Source organism: Acinonyx jubatus, chromosome B3, assembly GCF_027475565.1.
Source record: "Acinonyx jubatus isolate Ajub_Pintada_27869175 chromosome B3, VMU_Ajub_asm_v1.0, whole genome shotgun sequence".
NCBI lineage: Eukaryota > Metazoa > Chordata > Mammalia > Carnivora > Felidae > Acinonyx > Acinonyx jubatus.
In genome coordinates, this window is record NC_069386.1 from 61,536,702 (window position 1) to 61,560,254 (window position 23,553).

General features: G+C 55.9%; 1 protein-coding gene across 6 annotated transcripts; it reads left to right on the forward strand.

The window, feature by feature from the left end:
* The first annotated feature begins 207 nt into the window (after positions 1-207).
* PLCB2 (phospholipase C beta 2) lies at positions 208-22,441 on the forward strand. 6 transcript variants are annotated; one of them, XM_053224161.1, is made up of 32 exons: positions 230-762; positions 3,859-3,936; positions 4,594-4,662; positions 5,297-5,437; positions 5,575-5,654; positions 5,740-5,793; positions 5,900-5,975; positions 8,444-8,544; positions 8,689-8,855; positions 8,945-9,091; positions 9,269-9,426; positions 9,690-9,772; positions 10,035-10,119; positions 10,696-10,846; positions 10,982-11,088; positions 11,218-11,314; positions 12,376-12,460; positions 12,590-12,714; positions 13,259-13,413; positions 13,940-14,104; positions 14,630-14,729; positions 15,255-15,359; positions 15,527-15,621; positions 15,745-15,820; positions 16,035-16,100; positions 16,216-16,438; positions 16,514-16,688; positions 16,818-16,894; positions 16,989-17,084; positions 17,620-17,677; positions 18,338-18,424; positions 18,770-22,441. In XM_053224161.1, exons 1-32 carry the CDS (start codon positions 679-681, stop codon positions 18,971-18,973), a joined length of 3,570 nt encoding a protein of 1,189 aa, XP_053080136.1. In that variant the 5' UTR covers positions 230-678; the 3' UTR covers positions 18,974-22,441. The 6 variants fall into 6 exon arrangements, 5 of the variants coding, with proteins under 5 accessions (XP_053080136.1, XP_026922728.2, XP_026922730.2 ...); XM_027066927.2 differs by having other exon boundaries at positions 232-762; positions 10,696-10,858; XM_027066929.2 differs by having other exon boundaries at positions 233-762; positions 10,696-10,858; positions 16,059-16,100.
* The last annotated feature ends 1,112 nt before the right edge of the window (positions 22,442-23,553 follow it).

Here is a 23,553-nt window from a genome sequence, read left to right on the forward strand (position 1 = left end):
CAGCAAACTTTGCTTATTCAAACCACCAAATCCCAGCTGCGCCCAACCCCACCCTCAACACCCACCTCCAGGGTGGTCCCAGCCTCCTCAGCTGTGGGAAGAGACTCCTATACTTTAGAGCCCACCTCTGTGGAGGTCCCTTCCCCTGGGGAGCTACTTACACCCTCCCCTCAGGCCCAGCTTGGGCAACAGCATCCCTGGGGGGTCCCCATATTGTTCCTTCTCCAGCTCCTCACCTGCATCTGACCAGAGATTACTCCTGGGACTGAGGCCCCCAGCTCCAAGGTGACCAGTTCTCAAGACCCACCCCTCCGTCCTGAACAGCACATAGAAGGAAGCCCTGAGCAGGAAGTGCTGAGGCACAGGGTGAGGGCGGGGGCTTTGTGGAGGGGAGCCTAACCTCCCTGGGCAGGAGCAGTGACCACAGCCCCCCATTGAAAGCAGGGGGGAGGAGACTGATTTAAAAGACAGATGGGCCTCTGGCCAAAGCATTCAGCTCTGCCCCCAGCCACTGCCACCCGTGGGCTAAAAGAGTATCCAGACTTCCGGACCTGCTCGATCGGGGCGGGTGCCATGTGAGCCCAGCCCGGCTGGCTCTCCTCCTTCGGGCCTTTCTTCCTTCCCTCCTCCTACCCACGGGTGCCTGTCCAGCCTCTCCAAAGAGGGACGCTTAGCAGCATGTCTCTGCTCAACCCTGTCCTGCTGCCCCCCAAGGTGAAGGCTTATCTGAGCCAAGGGGAGCGCTTCATCAAATGGGACGATGTGAGTGGGGCAGGGGCCGTGGGCTGCTGGGGCACTGGGGTGCTGGGAGCCCTGTTGTCAGGGGCCTTGTTGGGGTGGGTGGGTTGGTTTATGTCTTCTGGGACCAGGCGCCTGTGTGGCTTGGCCAGGCAGCTGACACAATGGCCTGGATAAACAAACCTGGGGGTGAGGGTGTGTGGCCCTGAGTGTGTGTCCCTGGACTTCAGGGGCTAGGGCTCTGTGTCTGGATGTAAGAAGAGGATGGGCTGCCTGGGTGGTCACAGGAGGGAGTTTGTTTCGGTTTGCGTCTGTCCTTCCCCAAAGCCCCCAAGGCAAGCAGGATTTGTTGTTCCTGGTCTCAGTACTAGTGGGAAGAAAGTGCCCCAGAGCTGAGGCAGGGGCAGAAGCAGAGGTGAGCCAGGCCCCTATTCTTGGCACAGAGGGTGCACTCTTGCTCCTCCCCATCTGGCCCTGCCCTGGCCCAGGGGAGCCCCACTCTTCCCATAGCTGCCGTGGGCAGCTACACAAGGCCGGGGGACCCTAAATGAGAACTGGAGGCTTCTGCTGGGAAGGAACTGATTGACTTCTGCTTCTGCTGGCTGTTTTCAGCTGGGCTCCCTGCCACCCCCCTATCTGCAAGGAAAGGGGGAAACCACTGCTTTGCCTTGTATCTTTGTTTCCGCTGTCTGTTCCTTCCCAGACTGGGACCTGCTTCCCAGACTCTGGTTCTCCTTGCCCCTGAAAATGTGTGGCGACAGGCCAGGGACTCTCTTGGGCAGTGAGAATAATTTGGGGTCCTTTGTGAGGCTGCTAGGTGGGTCCAGTATTGGAACCACTGTGGGCTGATCCCAGGAAGGGAACTGGAAGGCTCACGGGTGTGTATGGGCGGGGGGGCCTTAGGGCTGGTTCATTCTTACAGGTGGGATGAAGGGGTTCTGGGTCTGTGAGTTAAGGCAGCCTGGGGCTCTACATTAGGCTGAATAATCTGGTTGCCATGACTATGGGTAGGAGGCCCTGGCTAGATGCTTTCTGCTTCCCTAGAAGTGGTGTGGGGGATGTGGCATGGTGGTGACATGTCCCAGGAGACTGTGGAATGGGGGAAGTGGCTCAGAATGAAAAGTGAAGTGGCCTCTCTCGGTTCCTCTGGGAAGTGTGTGTAACTTGACTGGGCAGAGGGCCATTGGTGGGGGGGGGGGGGGCGGACATGCTAGCTGGCCTTCTCTGCAAGCCAGTACCTATGTAGCAGGTTGCCCCCCTCCCTTCCCTGGGGCAGGGCACAGCATGACCCCAGGAGCCTGACCTCCATGAGCAGGAATCTCCCAAGCCTAGTCACGGGGCACATGCACTTGTGAGACAGGGCTCTGCTCAGATTGCCTTTGGCCCAGCTGGCCTATGACTTGAGTATGTCGTGTCATGTTGAATAAGCACAATGCAAAAGATGTAATCAACTCCCAACTTAATTTTGTCTCCCACGGTCCCTTTACAGTGTATTTGGTGGGAGAGGCTCTTCTTCTGCCCATGGAAGGAAACTCAGCCAGTCACAAGAGATTCCATTTACTCTTGGGGAACAGACAATCCTATGGTCACTTCTCATAACACCCAATCTTATTTCGGAAACTAGTTATAACTCAAAACTCAAATCTTACTTTGGATGACATCTTCTGCCCTCCTCCTTCTAGGAATGGTTTTAGGTGGACTGCATGTGCTCTGCGAAGGCAGGATTCCCTGATCTTCCACCAAGCCCTCCGGACCATGGGTGCAGGGAGAGATGAGGGAGAGGGGACCAAAGTCCTTCATGAACAGATGCCATCATCAGTTGGCTCATGCTTTCTGAGCCTGGCAGAATGTTAGGCTTATTCTTTCTCTAGTGGACATTTTTGAGGATTCTCCTCAAAGTGAGGAGACCCTCCTTCCCTGAGCTGGTGGTCCCTTATGTAAGGGTCCCTCTGCCATCTCTATTTCAGAAGGTCGCTCAAAATTACTTCTTGGAATCCAGTTACCACTTTCAGTTTCCTATGGTTTTGGACTCTGTCCCTCTTTCCCACAGGCCTCCTCTAAACATCAGCACATACTCTTGTGTTCACTGCCCCAACAGACTCTGAAGTTTGGGTTTATCTAGCACAATCAGCGTCTCAATGCCTCTGACACTCGGTTTCCTGGGCAGGAGTCAGACCCCAGTCTGCTTTGCCCCACAACTGCAGGGGTGACCAAAGCTTTCTAAGTACAGTTGAAACCCCTCACTAGCTTTAAAGTGAGGGGTCAGCCCCCCCCAACCCTCCCTTTGGGAGGGAAGGGAATGGAGTTCACAACACAGCTTTCTCTAAAATTATCCCCCTCCCAAATTGTTTTTTTCCCCCATACTCTAACCACCCCTGACCTGAGAACCTTGTTTTGACCATTGCCTTTGAAAATTCTGCATTTGGTGTGATTTGGTGTGCAGCAACTACCATGCCTTATTGGAAACTTAAATTTTACCATCTTGTTTTATATGCATACGAAGACCATTAAAATGAAAGATAGCCTGTGTGCTCTGTGAGTGGAACAAGAATTTAGAGCCATTCACTGGCTCTGCAGCAAACACGAAGCACTAAGCTCATGGTCTAGCGCATAAACTTATGGCCTAGCTTATGCTACAGCACAGGCTTGTTTCCCTGGAGTCCATAAGCCCTTGGGGATTTTCTGGATGGGCTTCTAGGTGTGTGAACACACACACTGTTATAGCATGTTTCTGGGAAGGCTTTTCAGAAGAGGAGAGGCTTGGGGTGCTCTTTGAAGGTATTTCAGGCAGGGTTGGGTTCTTAGGCTTGAAGGTGGGAATGCACTTGGTGTCTATGGGACAGTTGGATGGATTGGTGGGGAGTGGTTTGTGGAGGGGAGATGGTGAGCTCTGAAACCCCTGGCTTGGGCCAGGGAAGCTTGGCCTGAGGTCTCAGAGCAGACAGCTAACCCCTTCTGTCTTTTGTTTTTCCTTCCTTCCTTCCTTCCTTCCTTCCTTCCTTCCTTCCTTCCTTCCTTCCTTCCTTCCTTCCTTCCTTCCTTCCTTCCTCCCTCCCTCCCTCCCTCCCTCCCTCCCTCCCTTCCTTCCTTTCTTCCTTCCCTCCCCACTTCTGTCTATAGGAAACCACAATAGCCTCCCCAGTTATCCTCCGCGTGGATCCCAAGGGCTACTACTTATATTGGACACATCAGAGTAAGGTGAAGCAGCCCCTACCTACCATGGCCCTGAGCTCCTGCTGATCTGTTGAGTCAAAGCAACCTTTTGATAATGTAGGGGTGGAGGTGTGAATGCTCAGGGAATACAAAAAGACCTGGAAGGGTGGCTCTGGGGGATCTCCTGTGGGCAGAGGCTATTTGCTTTGGGAGGGAGGATGCAGTCACTCCAACCATGGCTGCCTTGGGCCAAGATGTTCCAGACTTAGCATCCCTTGGAGAGAAAGGGAGAGAAAGGAAAAAGAACTGCCACTGAAGGCGGGTTCTCTACCTGTTGTTCTGGGTAAACTGGGGGCTCAGAAAGATTAAATAGGGTCTCAGTACCTGGATGGAGGGAAGGGAGTGGAACCTGGGGAGAATCCAGGATAGCATGGGCAAGACCACAGGCTATACGTCTTGAGCAACTTGAATGGCCAGGGAAGGAATGGACAGAGGAAGGGAGGAGGCTCCTATGAGTGGAGAGAACCTGATTGGTGAGAAGGGAAGGGTAGGGTCCAGGCCACCCCAGATAGTCTTGGCATCTACAGAAGGCAATTGGTCAAGATGTGAAGGGGTGTTGGAAGTTCCCTCCTCTCTGCTCTTCATTCTTGACTGACCTTTTTGTTCTCATCCCTTCTTTGCTCCTACTGGGACACCCTCCAGGAGATAGAGTTTCTGGATATCACCAGCATCAGGGATACTCGCTTTGGGAAGTTTGCCAAGATACCCAAGGTAGGTGGGCCCAGTGGCATCCCAGGCTCAACATGGCCACAAGCTCTGTGGGGTCAACGCAGGAGTCCCTGTGGGTGTGGGAAGCCTAATCTCTGGAGCAAGGGGAAGAGTTCCCAGACTGGGTAGCGGGGCCTCGTCCCAGAGCGGAGGAAGGGACATGGCTGCTCCTGAGCTTTCCAGAGCTTTGGTACCATAAACAGACATGTCGTGTGGTCAGTTCCTGCCCCTAGAGCACCCTGGACTGTTTGGGTGGTACTGCTTGTGCCCACCCCCTCCCCATCTGGTTTGCCTATATATGCCTAACGCCAGTAGGAAAAATGGAGGAAGGGATTGGTGGGAAGCTGGGTTCCATGAGACTGGGACCTGAGAATTCATCTTCAAATGAAAAGTGGCAAACAAAATACACAGGACTCCCAGGCCCTGTGGCTAGGTTAATCTCCTCCTGTGGGCTCTCCATCTTCACTCCGGCCCCTGGAGTCGGGGATGGGAAGGTGCGGAGGCCCATGACTCCTCAGATGGGGATGGGACTCCGCCCTGGGTGGCCATAGTTCAAACGCTGAGGGGGAGGGACAAGGAGAGCCACAGTGGGCAGGGATGGGGCATACTTCTGATCCCGTGTCGCTGCTTGCTGCAGAGCCAGAAGCTCCGGGATGTCTTCAACATGGACTTTCCTGAGAACAACTTCCTGCTAAAGACGCTCACTGTGGTGTCTGGCCCGGACATGGTGGACCTCACCTTCCACAACTTTGTCTCCTACAAGGAGAACGTGGGCCAGGTGCATGGTGGGGGCACACCTAGCCTGGGGTGGGCACCTGGGGTAGCCTGGGCTTCCCGTGAGACAGGCCAGGGTTGCAGGGGGTGAGGGCACCTGTGTGGTCAGGGGTCTGACTGCGGTGCCCTGGGGTCCTGCAGAACTGGGCTGAAGATGTACTGGCTCTGGTCAAGCACCCGCTGACAGCCAATGCCTCTCGCAGCACCTTCCTGGACAAAATGTAAGTGCCTGTCTGCCCGGCCTTGGTGTGTGGGGTTGAGTGTGCCAGCCCCAGGGCCTAAGTGAGATGCTTTCTGCCCCACCAGCCTGGTAAAGCTCAAGATGCAGCTCAATCCCGAAGGGAAGATTCCTGTGAAGAAGTGAGTTTCCCCAAATCTCTTCCCACACTTTGGCTCAGCTCCTCAAAGCCTTTCCTCTCCAGGTCTGACCCCTGTCTTTGCCTGGTGCCTTTCTCTGCTCCTTCAGTTTTTTCCAGATGTTTCCTGCTGACCGCAAGCGGGTGGAAGCTGCCCTCAGCTCCTGCCACCTCCCCAAAGGCAAGGTGAGTGGTTCGTCTGCCCCAGCCCACCCCCTCTCACCTGAGCTGGCTGTGACAAGAGGCCCAGTGTGGCCAGGTCTGGTCGGGGGTGGTGAAGGCAGGGATGATGGCACAGCCCGGCCAACAGCCCCCAAAGCCAGTTAACCCTAGAGCACCGGGTCCTGATACTAGGCACAGAGACAGAACCAGGGCAGTGGGGGTGAGGTGCCTGGATCCAGAACAGGTTGGTCTACACCGCCTACTCCTGGGTGGCTGTGCGGGCAGTGGGCAGTGGACTGTGTTCAGGGCAAGCAGGTGGGTGCATCCCCATTCTAGCCTTGGAATGAAAGGTGAGAGTGAAAGTTCTCACCTAGAGGAGGGAGATAAGGTCAGCAAGGATGGGGGCAATGTGCAGGGGTCTGAAATATGGGGAAGGGGTTAGTTGTGCAGTGTGGGGAGAGGAACAGACCAAGCATTGAAGCTGCCAGGACACAGCCTTTAGCTTAACACAGGAAAACATTTTTCCCCTTCTGGCTAAATAATTTAAAATTACAAGCTGTATGCAGGGTCACCCCATGAGGGGCCTTACGTGGATTACAATAAAAGGAGCCCTCTGGGCAGATGCAGCCCAAGCCCAGTGTTCCTGCCTGGGTAGGGGAGTGGATCTCAGTCCCCTGTGCCCATGGGGGGCACTGCTTGCACCCCATGGAGTTTTGTCTCCTGATAAGAAATTGTTATGTTATAAATAAATAAAACAAAGACCTCATCGATCACCTGTCCACATGGGTCCTTAAAAGACTACTCCCCCTCCAGGCACAGCTAGTGACTCCTTGATGTAGTCAGTCACAGGAACGCAAGCATAGGGTTAAAGACAGGGTGGAAATGGGCTCCTGCAGAGGGCCCTGCAGCTGGTACTGCTTGCTGCACATCCCCTCTCCTGTTCTCCTGCCTCCTGAGCTCCCACCTTGGCTAAGTCCCCCTTATTTGTCAGCTCTCCTTGTGTCCTGCTAGGACCCACTGACCTATCTTTGCTTGGAGCTGATAGGTCCAAGACCCAGGCTTAGGGAGACAGGGGCTGGCTCTCTTGTTCAGACCCTCTGCTCCAAACTATGACTGATGTTGGCCTTCCTGTATGATCCTGGAAGACATGGGATGGGTTTTTCTGGGATGAAATGCAAAGGCACAGTATCCCTGGAGACCACTAGTCTACTTTCAGTTTCTGCTTCTATACAGATCCCTAAGGTGGACATTTCACGTAAATGGAAGATACAATATGTCAGGCTTCAATCATTTAGTGTGAGGATTTCGAGGTTCTTCCATGTTGTAGCACGCATGAGTACTTCATTCCTTTTTACTGCTGAGTAATATCCCGTAGTTTGGACAGACCACATGTGGCTTATGTATGTTCGTTAGTTGATGACATTTGGGCTGTTTCTACTTTTCGGCTAATTTGAATAATGCTGCTGTGAACATTCGTGTGCGTGATTTTGCCTGGACGTATGTCTTCAATTCTCTATACCTAGAGGTAGAATAGTTGGGTCGTGTGGCAACTGTCTATTTAACATTTTGAGGAACTGCCAGATTGTTTTCCAAAGAGACTGACCGTTTTATGATCGTACCGGCAATGTACAAGGGTTACAGTTTCCTCACCAACACTTGTTGTTGTCTGTCTTTTTAAAATTTTTGTCATCCTGTGGGAGTGAAGTGGTATCCCATTGTGGTTTTGATTTGCATTTCCCAAATGACTAATAAGACTGAGCATCTTTTCATGTGTTTACTGGTCATTTGCATATCTTCTTTGAAGAAATGTCTATTCAAATCTGCCTGTCTTTCCACTGGGCTATTTGTCTCTTGGCTGGTTGAGTTGTCCCTTTACCGGACATTCGGTGTGCAAGTATTTTCTCCTATTCTGTGGACTTTCTCACTTTCTCGATGGTATGCTTTGAAGCACAAAAGTTTTTAATTAGGGTGAAGTCCAGTTTGTCTTTTTTGTTATTGTTCCTTGGGTTCTTTGGTGTCTCTACTATCGTTGAACTGTCTATTTCTCACTTCAGTTTGGTCGGTTTTTGCTTCGTGCATCTGGGGGCCCTGCTGTTCCGCACACTGTTTACATTCAAGTTGCGTCTTTTGGAAAAGTTGTCCTCCACTTAAAAAAAAAAAAAAAAAAAACCAAGACAGCTCACTGCTCTGGCAGCAGCATCACTTGCTGCTAACCTTGTTTCCTCCCTGCTCTGGTCATCCCTAGTTCTGATCCTGCCCCAGCCAAGGGTCTAGCCTGTGTCCAAGTTCAGAGGCAAGGCAAACCAGCTAAGCATGCTTTCTGCTCAGCAACCAGCATCTTGAGAAGCCAGTGCTTGGGGGTGTACCTGATGCTGCTCGGCCCGCCCTAAGCCCTCTCTTTGACAGGCCCCCTTGCGCAGGGCTGGGCCTCATTTGTGGGTCTTAGCACTGAGAAGGTGGGACAGGAATGATCAGGTGACTATCCCCCCCAGAATGATGCCATCAATCCTGAGGACTTCCCAGAATCCGTCTACAAGAGTTTCCTCATGAGCCTCTGTCCTCGGCCAGAAATAGATGAGATCTTCACTTCCTAGTGAGCTTCCTTAGCTGGGCTGGGCATGGGGAAGGGGTGGTGGCTAAAATCCCACTTGCCATGCTGGGAATAAGGGGGCTTCTTTGGAGGAGGCGGTGGTCCGTGCTCCCTGGCCCAGGGGCTATAGACCTCTCTGGCCTGCAGCCACGCCAAGGCCAAGCCCTACATGACCAAGGAGCACCTGACCAAATTCATCAACCAGAAACAGAGGGACTCCCGCCTCAACTCTTTGCTGTTTCCGCCCGCCCGGCCTGATCAAGTGCGGGGCCTCATCGACAAGTACGAGCCCAGTGCAATCAACGTGCAGAGGGGTGAGGACTAAGGGAGCCCCTCATCCCTGTGGGCCTGACCTGCTCTGGCAGCTGGGCTGCAGCCCTGACAGCTTTCCCTTGCCCCCCAGGCCAGCTGTCACCTGAGGGCATGGTGTGGTTTCTCTGTGGGCCGGAGAACAGTGTGCTGGCCCAGGATAAGCTGCTACTCTACCAAGACATGACACAGCCACTCAACCATTACTTCATCAACTCCTCACACAACACCTACCTGACAGGTGACCAGGGTGACCTCACTGTGACTTCTCCTTTTACGGGGGCTGCTCCTGTTCCCTGAATCCATCCCTTGCAGGGATCGCCCACAGGCTGCAAAAGGACAGACTGTTGGAGAGGGCTCGCACGAGCTGGACCAGCCTCTGGTGAAGCCCCCGCCTCTCCCTTTTGCTCTGGTGCAGCTGGCCAGTTCTCTGGCCTTTCCTCGGCAGAGATGTACCGCCAGGTGCTGCTGGCTGGCTGTCGCTGCGTGGAGCTGGACTGCTGGAAGGGCAGGCCCCCTGACGAGGAGCCCATCATCACCCACGGCTTTACCATGACCACAGACATCTATTTCAAGGTCAGACTCAGTGTGTGGAAGCTGGAGGCAGTGGCACTAGGGAAGGGCCCTGGCCATAAGTTTTCTGGGGGTGCAGCTGAAAGGAGGGGGGAGGTGGGAGGCCTTGACCAGTGAAGGTACTAGAGGGGACCAGAGGAGACAGGGCCAGCAGTGGCCCTCCAGTTCTGTGTGTGTCCTGAAACTGGGGAGTGGGGACGGATGCCTCTGGGGGTGGGGGGCCTGGAGCACCGACCTCCTCTCGGCTGGGCCCCCTTCTCCTCCAGGAAGCAATTGAAGCCATTGCAGAAAGTGCTTTTAAGACCTCCCCCTATCCTGTCATCCTGTCATTTGAAAACCATGTGGACTCGTATGTATCAGACCTGTTCAGCCTCATTCTCTCTTGTCCCCATCTCCTGCCTGTAGCTGCCCTCTCCCAACTGTCCCCCACCTCTAGCCATGCCCTCCAGCTCTCTCCCGGGTTTTATAAGTTCCTTGGGACCCCAGGCTCTCCTGTCTGTGTCCCTGCCTCCCTGACCTCCTGTGCCCCTGATGACCCAGGTCAGGGCCCCAAAAAGATGGACAAGAAGAGGGTAGAGCTGCTGAAACCTACCCACTTCTGCTCTTTGCAGACCCCGCCAACAGGCCAAGATGGCTGAGTATTGCCGGACGATGTTTGGGGACATGCTACTCACAGAGCCCCTGGAAAAGTTCCCTGTGAGTGGAATTTGCTGTGGGGCATCTGGGCCTGGGGGCTGGGGGCCCAGGGCAGGGTCAAGGCCAGGTTAAGGAGGCAGATGTCCCCAGAAGATGTTGGGGTTTATCTGGGAAGATTGTGGGACCAGAATCTTATCATCTACCATGTGTCAGGCACCGTGTTGGGCTTTGGGGCTATGTTAGCGACAAAGACACAGTTCTAGCCCTCAGGTTGCTTACCTTTTGGTGGGGAGACAGACAAGTAACCAGGTCGTCACAACCAGGGGCTGCTATGGAAGTACTTGGGGATCAGGGAAGTCTTCCTGGAGGAAGGGATGGCTAAGCTGAAATCTGAGGGGGAAACTGGATTATTTTGGTGAGGGTGGGGAAAGAGTATTCTAGCAGCTGGGCAAGAAGAGTGTTGTCTGAGGAACTGCGTACGTTGGGTCAGGCAGGAGCACAGCACACAACAGGATACGATGGGATGAGAGGCTGGAGAAGCAGGCGGGCCAGATGGAGCACAGCTTGGGTACAGAGTTGCTGAGATTGCACCCTGAAGGGGAGGAGTTGGTACTGACCCTCTCCCTTCTCCCTCAGCTGAAACCAGGCATCCCCCTGCCCAGCCCCGAGGATCTCCGAGGCAAGATCCTCATCAAGAACAAAAAGAACCAGTTTTCTGGCCCAGCATCCCCCAGCAAGGAGCCGGATGGGGAGGCTGAGGGCGACTGCCCACCCAGTGCCTCTGTGGGTGAGGGCACAGGTGAGGCGGCCTGGGAGGGGGGTGTGTGGGAGGGGGAGCATCTGGAGGGGGAGAGAGGGGCTGGGCCTGGAAGGGATGTATGGGGTCCCCAGGCCCCAGTGCTCATGGAGCTGCGTGTGGCAGCGTGGGCTGGTGAAGAAGGAACAGAGCCGGAGGAGGAAGAGGTGGAAGAGGAGGAGGAGTCGGGAAGCCTGAATGAGGAAGAGATCAAGAAGATGCAGTCGGACGAGGTGTGTGGAGAGCAGCCCCTAGCCCCTTCTGCTGTGTCCTCTGCGGAGCCCTCCAGGTGCGGGCAGGGGGCCACCTCCCTGGGTTCTGTACCTGCCCTCCCCTTCTCCACCCTCCCCTCTCTTCCCTAGGGCACAGCGGGCCTGGAGGTGACGGCTTATGAGGAGATGTCCAGCCTAGTGAATTACATTCAACCCACCAAGTTCATCTCCTTTGAGTTCTCTGCCCGTAAGTAAGCATGAAGCGGGAGGAAGGTGGTAAGCTGGAGATGAGGCCAGATTCAGGAGAAGGCCCTTAAGAAGTGCATCCTGACAGCAGAGCAGCTTGATGGGTAGGGAGAAGAGGAAGAAGGACCCTCCCCCCCTTCCTTGGACTTGGGGACCCTGTCTATAAATAGCCAGCAGAGGAGTCAGGCAAAGGGCTTGTTTAAGTGGCAGTGGCTCCCAGTTTCCCGGCACTGTAGTGAGAAACTTGGCACCTATCAGAATGCTCTGGAGTGTGTCCATGACAGGCAGGCCACTTATGACAGGCCATCTTAGCCCTGTTGGCCTGAGGCTCCTGCAGCCTTCTGCAGGTGCTGTGGCTCTCAGGGATGAATGGAGCCTCAGGCTGGCCCAAGCCCTGTTCCCTTCCCCACTTCCTATCTCCCCACTCAAGGCAGGAGAACTCCCAGGAAGGGCCAAAGGCAGAGGGAAGGGACAGTGCACATCTGCCCCTTGCACCCTTCCCTTCCTGTGCACACCTATGCTGTTTAACTTCAACTTCTCCTGACACAGGCATAATGCATTCCCCTCATCCTCTGGGCATGCCCCCCACGTAAACACCTCTTTCTGCACACACTTGTGCAGTGTGTACCTCTGCAACATTGACTCCTCATTCCTGGACCCGCACCCTGCAAACTCACCTGTGCTCAGCCATGGCGTGTCCGATCCTTGATGTTTATCCTCCCTCCCCTGCCCCCAAGCCCTCATGTTCAGATATAACTTGCATGCTCACTGTCTGCATATCACAGCATGTTCCTGTACCATCCAGGGCACACACCCCTCACTCTGCAGGACTGTGGCACACACCTCATCCCTATGCACATCTCCCACATATACCCTTTGCCCCCAGCACACCGTTACCCACATGGATCTGCACATCAGCTTGGCCCCCTAAGCCCTTGGGCCTCAGCAGAAATGCTGGGTTGAAGGGATCTCTGTGCTGGAGGGAGCTAGCCTAAAGGGAGGGGAGGAAGGAGGGAGGAGGACAGCCTGACATGGGCCCCCTGCCCTTTCTCTCCGACACAGAGAAGAACCGAAGTTATGTCATCTCCTCCTTCACAGAGCTCAAGGCTTACGACCTGCTCTCCAAGGCCTCGGTGCAGTTTGTGGAGTATCCTTGAGGCCTCAATAGCTAGGGTCCCTGGTGGGGGTGGAGGGTTGGGGACAGGGCTCCCAGAAGGAGCTGTTGGGTCCTCCTGGTGTGGGCGGCCTTCGGCCGGGCTCCTAAACTCTGAGGCAGCTACAACAAGCGCCAGATGAGCCGCATTTACCCTAAGGGCACCCGCATGGACTCCTCCAACTACATGCCCCAGATGTTCTGGAATGCTGGTTGCCAGATGGTTGCCCTCAACTTCCAGACGATGGGTGAGGGTACTCCTAGGCCCCTGAGAACCTTCCCCTGCCCCCTGCCTCTCCCACCTTCACCCCATCCCTGTGGGGAGGGGGGGTCTTTAGAACAGCTCAGTGTCTTTAGAACATCAGTGTCCTGATGTTTGTTCAGGCTGTGGGAGCACGTGCAGGTGTGTGAGCGGTCAGGGATCTAAATGCATTAGGTCATGCCTATATGATTGCACGTGTACGGGTATGTATGTGAAGGTGCCAGGGTGCTGGCGTGGGTTCTGGCTGCTCTGCCTGAATGGGCCCACTGAAACACCTGCTTCGCTGGCCTCAACTTCCACAGCGAGCTGTGGTCTGGTCGTGGCTTTGTTCCTGCTGACTCCAGGTTGTGGAGCTTTCCTGAGAGATGAGACACCCCAAGGGAACAGGCTAGGTCAGGAGAGACCCTCATTCTCACAGTCAACCCAAGCGCCCCATTCACAAGATAGGAGAGGCTGAGAAATGTAGGACACAGAGACTGGGTGCAGACCGAGGGCCGGGCCTTCCTCACTGAGTGCCCCTGTCCCCCCAGACCTGCCCATGCAGCAGAACATGGCGCTGTTTGAGTTCAATGGGCAGAGTGGCTACCTCCTCAAGCATGAGTTCATGCGCCGGCCAGACAAGCAGTTCAACCCCTTCTCAGTGGACCGCATCGATGTGGTGGTAGCCACCACCCTCTCCATTACGGCAAGGCCCTGAGGTGGACAAGTGGCCGGGAGGGCTGGGGACTTGAGGAGAAAGACACAAGAGCTCTACTCCTCCCCTCCCAACCCCCCTCCCCTGATATCCTGAAAACTTCAGCCCAAGCCAGTTCGTGCAGTAGCAAGTTGCCTTGGAAACTGCCTCCTCCTCAGCACTGGAAGCTGCCTCTTGGTCCCCATGGAAACCAAGGGGAAGGGCTGAGGCTGGGATGGGGGAGGGGAGAAGAGTAGGCAGAGTGGGTCCACAGGAGCCCCAGGCCCTGGGGGAGGGCGCTGTTCCTTCCTTGCCGGGGGAGGGAGGTGGGGAGGCCCCCACTTCTTCCCTGAATGCTGGAAGCACCTGGTCGCCAAGAGCTTAGCTGTAACCCTTGAGCCACACAGCCCCAGCTGAATGGGGCTCTTCACAGTATGCAAGAATGGATGCTTTAGCCACAGGAGCTGGAGGCCCCAGGTGCTAGGGAAGGGCCTGGGTGGGCGAGCTGACGCCGGCCTCCCATGGGCCCCACCCCTAGGTGATCTCTGGGCAGTTCCTGTCAGAACGCAGTGTGCGCACCTATGTCGAAGTGGAGCTGTTTGGCCTTCCTGGGGACCCCAAGAGGCGCTATCGCACCAAGCTGTCACCCAGTGCCAACTCTATCAATCCTGTCTGGAAGGAGGAGCCCTTTGTCTTTGAGAAGGTGGAGACCTAGGGCAGGGGCTGGGGTCTGTCCCTACTTCTTGGCCTCTACTTATAGAAAAGAGGAACTAAATAAAGGGACTTCCTTCATCCTCTCCCCTCCCCTCCCCTCCCCCCATGGCTTCCTGATTTTTAAGAGTCCCAAATCCACGTTTACAGAAATTTGTGAGCAGGTGCGTGCATGCATGTGTGTGTGTGTGTGTATGTTCATGTTAGGATGAGAGGCAGGGTACAGAATGCCACGGAATGGTGAGGGTCTTTTGCTCTGCTCCCATTGGATGCTCATTGGCAAGGCTGTCAAGGGTTGCCTGCACCAGGATCCCCGAGCCCTGGGCTGCATAGCAGCCCTTCTCCCCTGTGTGGACCAGCCATGGCATGAGCTGAGAGGATGCCTACGTGTGTGGCCTAGAGTGTGCCAAATCTGGTAACACCTGCCATGTTCTCACACTGACGCTAAGACTTCTGAAGCTAGGGAGGTGGGTAGGTTGGCCACCTCCTAGCTTGTCCTGTCCCGAACTCTCCTTAGATCTTGATGCCTGAGCTGGCCTCCCTCAGGGTGGCTGTAATGGAGGAAGGCAACAGATTTCTTGGACACCGCATCATCCCCATTAATGCCCTGAATTCTGGTAAGGATGGAGTCCTTCTTTGCTGTTGTCAGCCGGTCTGAGATGAAGGCCAGTATTAGGAGCCTGTCCAGAGGGTGGGGCTGCTTCAGGGAGGTGGCCCTGAGACCTTACCTAACCCTCTCAAGTTATCAGCCCTAAGGAGTGTGGCAAGAATAGGAAACTGACAGAGGTGGGGCCTCTGCCCACCTATCAGAATGCCTGTAATATTCTGGAACTACTGGGGCAATTTCCCAAGTAGCTGATACTTACTGGGCACTTAAAATGAGTTAGGGCTTATAACACGTTCTCACTTAATGCTAACAATAACCACATGGGTAGACGCTAGTCACCCCATTTCACAGCTGAGGAAAATCTCAGAGATTTAAACTAATCTGCCCAAGGTCACACAACCAGGAAGGTACAGAATCAGACTCAGGCTCTGGCCTCTTTGACTCTAAAGCCAGGAGTCTTGAGTAACTAGCTGCTCCTGTGCAGTGCTGGGCAGCAATGAGCATGGCTTACTGCCCACCTTGCCATGCCCAACAGGCTACCACCATCTGTGCCTGCACAGCGAGAGCAACATGCCCCTTACCATGCCTGCGCTTTTTGTCTTCCTGGAGATGAAGGACTATGTACCTGACACCTGGGCAGGTAGGAGGCCCTTAGTATGTTGGGAGCCAGGATCCACTCACTCCCCCTCCCCCTCCTCAAGCCAGCCTCCAGAGTGGGGCAGGACAGGGCATCCTGGGGTAGGTGAGGATGGGGGAGGCTTCCAGGTACATCTCCATACCAGGCCAGTGATGCCCCTCTGCACCCAGATCTCACCGTGGCTCTTGCCAATCCCATCAAGTTCTTCAGTGCCCACGATAAGAAGTCTGTGAAGCTCAAGGAAGCCATAGGAGGTCTGCCTGAGGTCTGTGTTGCCTGGTCCAGGAGCTTTGCCCTCTGGGAGGGAAGATGAGGGAGGAGGCAGAGTCCTAGGTTGAAAGACCAAGAGATGTTGGTGCTATGTTCCGAATCTGCTCTCCCTACACAGAAACCCTTCCCACCCGGGAGTCCGGTCGCCGGCCACGTCAATGGGGCACTGGCCCCACTGAGCAACGGGTCTGCAGGTAAGCACTGCAGGGTCCTCCCACAGACTGGAAGGGCCTCGACCTCTCCAGCGGTACCCACAGCATCCCCCCAAAATAGACTTTCACCTCAGATGGGAACAACTGTGTGAGAAGTCGCAGCGCCAGGAAAGTGCGCTACAGGGGGCCCATAATGCCCCCCCAGGGAGGGGAGAGTAGCCTACAGAACTAATCCCGTCTGTCCAGCACCTCTTAGACCACGCTGTGGCTCTTGCAGCAGCCGGGGCCAGGGCCAGGGAGCAAGCCGTGAAAGAAGCTGCGGGTAAGGCCTGCTGAGTCCGAGTGATCTTGGGAACGAGCCTGGGGAGGGTCCTAGACTCCTGGGGGGTGGGGGTGGGGGTTCTGGGAGGCGGCGCACCTCACCCCGGCCCCCGCAGAGCCACGGACGGCCAGCCCGGAGGAGCTGCGGGAGCTGAAGGGCGTCGTGAAGCTGCAGCGGCGGCACGAGAAGGAGCTGCGGGACCTGGAGCGGCGCGGCGCGCGGCGCTGGGAGGAGCTGCTGCAGAGGGGCGCGGCGCAGCTGGCCGAGCTGGGGCCGCCGGGCCCGGGGGGCTGCGGGGGCCGCGGGCTCAGCGCAAGCAAGGGCTCCCGCAAGAAGAGGTAAGGGCGGCGGCGGCGGCGGGCCCTGCCCTCCGAGGCGGGCTCAGGGCCTGTCCCCACACGTGGCCTCCACAGGACCCCGCTCTGCGAGGAGGCCGCCGGGGCCGCGCCGAGCGAGGGCCGCGAGGGCCCCGAGGGCGCGGACGCGCGCGCGCGGGAGCTGAAGGACCGCCTGGAGCTGGAGCTGCTGCAGCAGGGCGAGGAGCGGTACGAGTGCATCCTGAAGCGCAAGGAGCAGCACGTGGCCGAGGTGCCCGGGCGGGGGAGGGGAGGGAGCCACAACCCAACCAACACCACCCCGTCCCCACTGCCTCACAGCAAAGGGCCCCTCTAGCCAAGCTCATCCTTGCACAACTGCCCCCCCCCCCCCCTCCCGCAGCAAATCGCCAAGATGATGGAGCTGGCCAGAGAGAAGCAGGCTGCGGAGCTGAAGACCCTCAAGGAGACCTTGGAGACGTATGATTGATTGCCTCCCGCCCATGCCTGACTGTTATCTCCCAGGAGGGCTCAGGCCCCTCAGAACATCTTCCTGATGCTTGTCTTTCTGCAGTGATACCAAAGAGATGAAGAAAAAGCTGGAGGCCAAGAGGATAGAGCGGATCCAGGCCATGGTCAAAGTCACCTCGGACAAGATGGCTCAAGAAAGGTGAGCCCTGGAGGGAGGCCCAGGCCTCAGACTCCAGGGCCGGTCTGAGAAGGGACCACTCCAGGTGGGAAGGGCCTGTCTACAAGTGGATCCTGACTTACTTTCCAGAGATGTGCCTGTCCCCTGGGTTTCCAAAGTTAATCCCATTTCTGTCACCTCTGATTGGAGTGTCCTTCTTAGGCAAAACACAGAAGCCATCAGAAAGGAGAATCAAAATTCTCAGAAAGGAGAATTTAAGGGAAAACCAATCATACAAAGAGGGAGGTGCAACCTTGGGACAGTAGCTCCCCCCACCCCCCCCCCCCCCCACACCTTGTAGGACAGTGCACTTCAGTGAGGAAGCCCTTTCCTCAGACAGTCCCTGGAGCTCCCAGTGGCCCCTCAAGTCCTCCTTGGGTCCCCATGATTACCCCCTCTGGCTGGTTCTGCTCTTAGGGTGGAGTTCTCATTTTGTCTACACACTGAGGAGACTTGGTCTCATTCAACTCTTCCTAGGGGCCCCCTGCCCTCTCTGAAACTCTGATCACCCCAACAGGCTGAAGAGAGAGATTAACAACTCTCACATTCAGGAGGTGGTGCAAACCATCAAGCAGGTGTGTAAGAGCTGTGTCCTTCATACACACACACACACACACACACACACACACACACACACACACTACATAGGAGGGAAGGGGTGGTCCCAGGCCTTTACTTTGCCTTTAAGAGAGGCACAGTCCAGAACAGGCCCTGCAGCTAGGGATGGGAGGAGGCAATGAAGAGGAAGAGGAGTCCCCAGGCTATCCCGTGGTTCTGGCCTTTGTGGGAGGGTGGGGTACCAGCCTAAGGGGATCTGTCTATGGCCAATCACCCTGGATGGAAATGTTAAGGGGCTAGATGGCCAGGGGAGGATGGGATGTGAGGGGGGCTTCCTGAGGCTCCGAGAAGTCAGAAAAGGAAGGAAAACCTGCTGAGAATGGACCTAACCACCTCCCCACCACCCCCCCCCCCCATTAACAACACTAACAGAGCTCGCTTTTACTGAGACCTGACCTCATACCAGGCTCTCAACCAGGTACTTGACTTGAACTGTCTCATACACTCCTGCACAACCCAGCAAGACACACTATTCATTTTACAAATTTGAAAGAACTGTTTGAAGGGTAACAAATTTGTCCCCAGTCTTACAGCTGGTTAACTGGGACTGTAGCTGGATTCCAAGCCAGGTTGCCTGTCTGTGCTATCCTGATTCCCTGCCTCTCACTCCCACCCAGATGACAGAGAACCTGGAGAAGCACCAGGAGAAGCTGGAGGAGAAGCAGGCAGCTTGCCTGGAGCAGATCCGGGAGATGGCAAAGCAGGTGACAGGGACCACTACCCTGGCCACCAGCAGAGTTGGCCTGCCCTGGGGAGCTGCCAGTCAGGGGATGGGGTGAGGGGAAGGGGACTCAGCCTTCACTGGTGGACCACAGGCCCCGATTCCCACGGGGTCCTGGGGCCCTTTAAGAGGAGGTAGTTCTATACATCTCTTTGCCTGGTTGGTACCCCCTTCCCTGAGAGGTTCCCTGATGGTCTCCACTACCTTCCACCTCCCACCCCAGTCTCCTGGGAGCTCTAAACAGACTGGGCATCCCCTTGTCTGACTGTCCAGAGAGTGGGCAGTTGGCCCCTCCTGAGACAGGTGGTGATCTTTGCTGTCCCCACAGTTCCAGCAGGAGGCACTGGCAGAGTACGAGGCCAAGATGAAGGGCTTGGAGGCCGAGGTGAAGGAGTCAGTGAGGACCTGCCTCAGGGACTGCTTCCCCTCTGAGGCCAAGGACAAGCCTGAGAGGTCCTTTGGGGCCTTCAAGGAGCTGTGTGAGCAGGACCCACTCACAGCAAAGGCAGATGCCCAGGAGAGTCGCCTCTGATGCCCCCATCCCACTGGGACATTCTGTAAGGACATTCGCTCTTCTCTGGGATGTGGCTCCATCCCCCTGGGAGGAAAGGCCCCCGCATTCTAAGGCTGTCGGAAGCTGGGGCTCCCTTGGACTCTGGAGCCCCCTCCTGCAGCTAAGCTGGAGGAGGAGGCAGGAACCTGGCACCATCAGGGCAGGGGCCTGTCTGGGTTTAGAGGCCCACTCCAGTCGGACTTCCTGCTCTTCATCCCTCACCTCTTCCTCTGAATGAGTGTCACAGATTCGTTGAGGGCACAAGAATATGGACTGGGAGGCAGGAAATGGGGTCCTGGCCCCACTCCACCTTTCCTAGTGAGCAACCATTGGTGCCCCACTCCGGACTCACTGTTCTCACCTGGAGGGTTAGGTCTGGCCATCTGGAACCTCCACTTTAGCACCTCTAGTTCAAGCAGGACCAAACTCCAAACCCTGCTGCTGTGAGGCCCCATCTCAGACCTGTCCTGAGTTGGCCTCCTTGTCAGCTCCCTGATGTGGAGCCTGGCACTACCTCCAAGCTCCCTGGGGACAGCTGCTTCCGGGATCCCAGGCTGAGGTCCCTTCCCTGGCCTCCTGCCTGTGGGGGACGGGAGGCTGGCATGGAAAAGCTGCCTCAGATGTCTGGTCTCTGAGACACTGGGCCTCTGGCTCGCAGGGAGGGGCCAAGGAAGGCCTTTGGGACACTCTTCTAGGCCTGGGGGCGGGGGTGGTTACTTCCTAGTATGCACCCCCACGCAGGCTGCCTGACAAGGTCATTATCATTTTCTCTCCTGCCTTTATGAGATTTATTTATTTTTTCCCCTTCTTACTGCTACTGAAAAGAACCCTGTCCCAATATTTCCTGCCTAAGCCTGGTCTCTGCTCTACAGCTAAGAAATGGGAGGCAGGGGTAGTATGCTCCTGAAATGAAACAGCCTGGGGAGTAAAATAAAAAAACCCTTTGGGAGCTGAACCCCAGGATGAAGTCCCTTCCAGAGCCCAGTGGAAAGGAATGGCCCTGCCTCTGGGCACGAAGGGGATTCACTTCCCCTTCTGGCAGCTCTGATGCCACAACCACTGGAAAATGAGGTCACTCCTTCTCTCCACCCGCCCCCAGATGTGGGCTTTCCTTGTCTCCACCCTCAGGGCTTACAGCAGAAGAGCCTGTTGCAAAGGTGCCCCCCACCCTCTTGGGGAGCTGTGAACCTCCAGGCCACCTGGGCCCCTTTAGGCAGACTTAGAGCGATCACATTCTTAGGCCCCCGTGGTAGTTATGGTTGAACCCAACACTTGCTCGACAGGGGCTTGGGGGCAGCTGTTCGCCGCATCTGTGGCATGGTCCCAAATCCCAAATGGGAATAGGCACTGGCCTGGGAGAAACCAGGTGGGGATTGATTCTGGGAAGAGGTTGTTTTCTTATCAGAGAGTTATAACAAATGCCATTAGCTCTGAGCACCTGTGCCTTCGAAAAATAAACAGAACCACCGCCACCACCCTCCATACCTCTGGGGGCTGGACCTCTGGGATCTCAGCATTCCCGGGTTGCAGGTTGAGACTAGGGGTCCTGCTCATTCACAGCAGTAAGGCCTGTCATTGACACGTCCCGCTTGCATACACACTGGATACAGCCAAGGGTGGGACACTTGTACCCCAGAGCAGTGTGCTGTCTTTAGTTCTCCTGCTGGGCACTCCACTGCCCCATCTCCCTGCCAGCTCAGGGGTAGAACCGTGTAGGGATGAGGATCCAGGCTAGACGAGCTCACTGACCCAGGCACGTGGGCATAAGCCAGAGCCAGTGCCAAACAGAGTCAACTGGACAGTCCCCTGTTTTTGCCCGAGACTGCTGAGGGGAAGGAGAAGCTGCCTTCCCCGAGCCTCTCAGCCAGACGGGGCAGTTTCTGGGCTCCCCAGTGTGGAGCTGGGAAGCCCAGGAATAGGGAAGGAAATGCAATCCTGCCTCTTGGAGAGGCCTCTGCATAGCAGGTTGGGGGCCAGCCCCAGATACCCACCTCCCTGCTTTCTGTCCTCTGGAAAAAGGGCAAGGTGCCCCCCTGGGAAAATGTCATAGTCTTTGGGCCCTGGAGATGAGTTAATCTCTGGCTGTGGGGGATGTGCAGAGGAGAGGTTGATGACTTCCCTCAGGGCCCTGAGCAGGTGAATTCCTGCTGTGTATCTGTGGGGCTGGGGCAAGGTTCCCCGTCCATTCATCATGCCTCAGTTTCACCTTTTACATGAAGAGAAGGGTCCCCGCCCCTTCCCAGTCCCATTGCTGACTCAGATACTAGAGTCCCCTGCTGACTCACCCCACCCCCTGCACCCCCCATCCCCTCCCCGGCTCTCTGGATCTCCCAGGCATGTGCCACCTGGCCCAACCCTGCCGAGCTGGTGCAACATGACAGGGTGAGGGGGCTGGTGACACTTGAGGGGGAAAGAAAGGGGTCTGGGAGGGGCGCTGGCTGCAGACAGAATGACAGACTGCAGACCTGAGCCTAGCGCCTCTGGGAGGAAGCTCTTTTGCCAGCCTGGGGCCTGCCTGGGGGAGAGGCTCAGCAGGTGGAGGGGAGGAGAGTGTGGAGTGCCTGCCTGCTCCCTGCCTCAGCTCCATCTCTTGTCAGCCTTCAGCTCCCTAAGCGACAGCTTCTAATTCTGGCTGTTGGGGCCTCTGCTCTGCGGCACCGTCTCAGCTCTTTTTTTCCCCCCAGTTTTGCTATTTCTTTTCTGTTCAGAACCTACTGAGCCTACGGAAAAGTCAGAGCTAGGGCTCCAGGGCCTGAGACCCGCCACAGGCCTGACTGGCTTGGTGATGACAGATGGGGCAAATGCACTGGCTGCTCCTTCTAAAGAGTGGCCAGCATGGCGCTGTCTGCCAAGCCAGGGTGGAGGCCCTGACAGGAACCTCTGGCTCCTGTGCTTCCCTGGAACTGTCTCCATCCATCCCAGGAACAGAGGCGGAAGCCCCAATGAGGAGGGAGTCCATGGTTCTTTAGGACAGAGCAGTGACCCATTCCATGTTCCCGCTGCTTCTCTCCTCTACCTGGGGTGTGTCGCTGCCTGGCTTGTCAGGCGGGCCTGCCACATGCAGATTCCAGGGTTACCTCCTTCCCCAACTCTGGAAACAGGAGGGAAGAAAGCAATTTCCCTCATGCTGCAAAAAGGGGAATTGAGTCATGAAGGGAAGGAAAGCCTTTCTTCTGCTGAGGTGGGGGGAGAGCTTTCCTGCACCCCCACTGGGGTTGGAGAGTCTATACTCACCCTGAGGCGACACCCCAGGAGGGGCCCCCATGTCTGGGGTGGGCGAGTTTGGATTTTCTACACTCTGAATAACCATGTAGCTCTTTCCCTGACACTCTCTAGCTTGATCTTGCCAGAAGTAGGCAGGGCTAGTATTGTCGGCTTCATTTTGCAGATGAGACAATGCAGGCCTGGAGCCACACTGCTAATAAATGCCTTCAAGCTGTGACTTAACTCCAATGTCAAATGCTGTGCCCTTTTTGTGACACCAGGAGAGAAAATGGGCAGAGCAGAGGGATTAAAGAATGAGAGAAGATAAAGGGAGTGGGAGCTTGACAGTGTGTACAGGTATATATCACATGCACACACACCGCCACCACCACCACTAACCCCCCCCCCCCCCCCCCCCCCGCCACCGCCCAGAGCAGAGGGGTGTGGGAGTCCCCGCCCCATAGCTGGGCTCAGGATGCCAGTGGGCATCCCTGAAGCCTGGGAGCTGGAGAAAGGCAAGAAGCCTGGAGTGCAGGGCCCAATGTGCACTTTGCCACTCACCCATCTGAGCCCACTGTCTTCTTTCTGGAAGGGCAAATCCTCTCCTTGCCCAGAATCTTTCCACAGGTGGCTCCTGCTGCAAAGCATACTATCAATGCTCTGCCCAGGCTCAGGACACCTTTAGGATTCCCTTAATTTCCTGTCTTCTATAGGAAGGTTCTCAGTAAAGCAGCCCTCAATACTGTCCCCTACAGGTGTTTTTCTTGCTTCCTGGCCTGGCCTCAGTAACCCTGTCTGGAATGTCTTCCTCATTTCCTAGCAGCCAGATCCCCCACAGGCTTGAAGACCACCTCAGAAGTCCTGTCTTCAGACTTCCTCCAGAGCCTTCTCCTCCCCACAACTCCACCTTTTCCTCTGAGCACTGTCTCAGTTTTGTATTTAACCTATGTATTGAGCCCTTGGTGATAGCCTCTACTTTTTTGTACCGGTCTTGTCTTCCCTGCTTGGGAGGGAAGGTCTCTTCTACCCAGAACTGAACTTCTGTGTTTCCCCGCAACTGCGAACACAATACTTGGCTCATGAAAAGTCTCAGTAAATTCTGAAGCTGATACCTGATTCTCTTCCCCCCACTCATTCCCCCTACACACACACCTACCCTCTCAGCCAAACCCCCCACCCCCACCCCACGGCGTCTCTGAGGAGCCCCGACTCCCCTCAACCAAGGCCTCAGCACCTCGGCCCTTCATCTCAGGAGAGAGTGGGGTTGCCGTGGTTTTCCCACACCCCCCTGACTCGAGCTCTCTTCTTCCCTTTCAAACAGGTCAGCTAGTAGTCAAAATCAGAGCCCTGTGGTC

What these genes read in the sequence shown, in the direction of transcription:
- PLCB2 (XM_027066927.2), top strand. Translation starts at nt 679, where the DNA reads ATGTCTCTGCTCAACCCTGTCCTGCTGCCCCCCAAGGTGAAGGCTTAT. An exon ending in CTCTGTGGGTGAGGGCACAG is followed by an intron (nt 10,859 to 10,981) that starts GTGAGGCGGCCT and finishes TGCGTGTGGCAG; the next exon opens with CGTGGGCTGGTGAAGAAGGA. An exon ending in AAGGGCTCCCGCAAGAAGAG is followed by an intron (nt 16,439 to 16,513) that starts GTAAGGGCGGCG and finishes TGGCCTCCACAG; the next exon opens with GACCCCGCTCTGCGAGGAGG.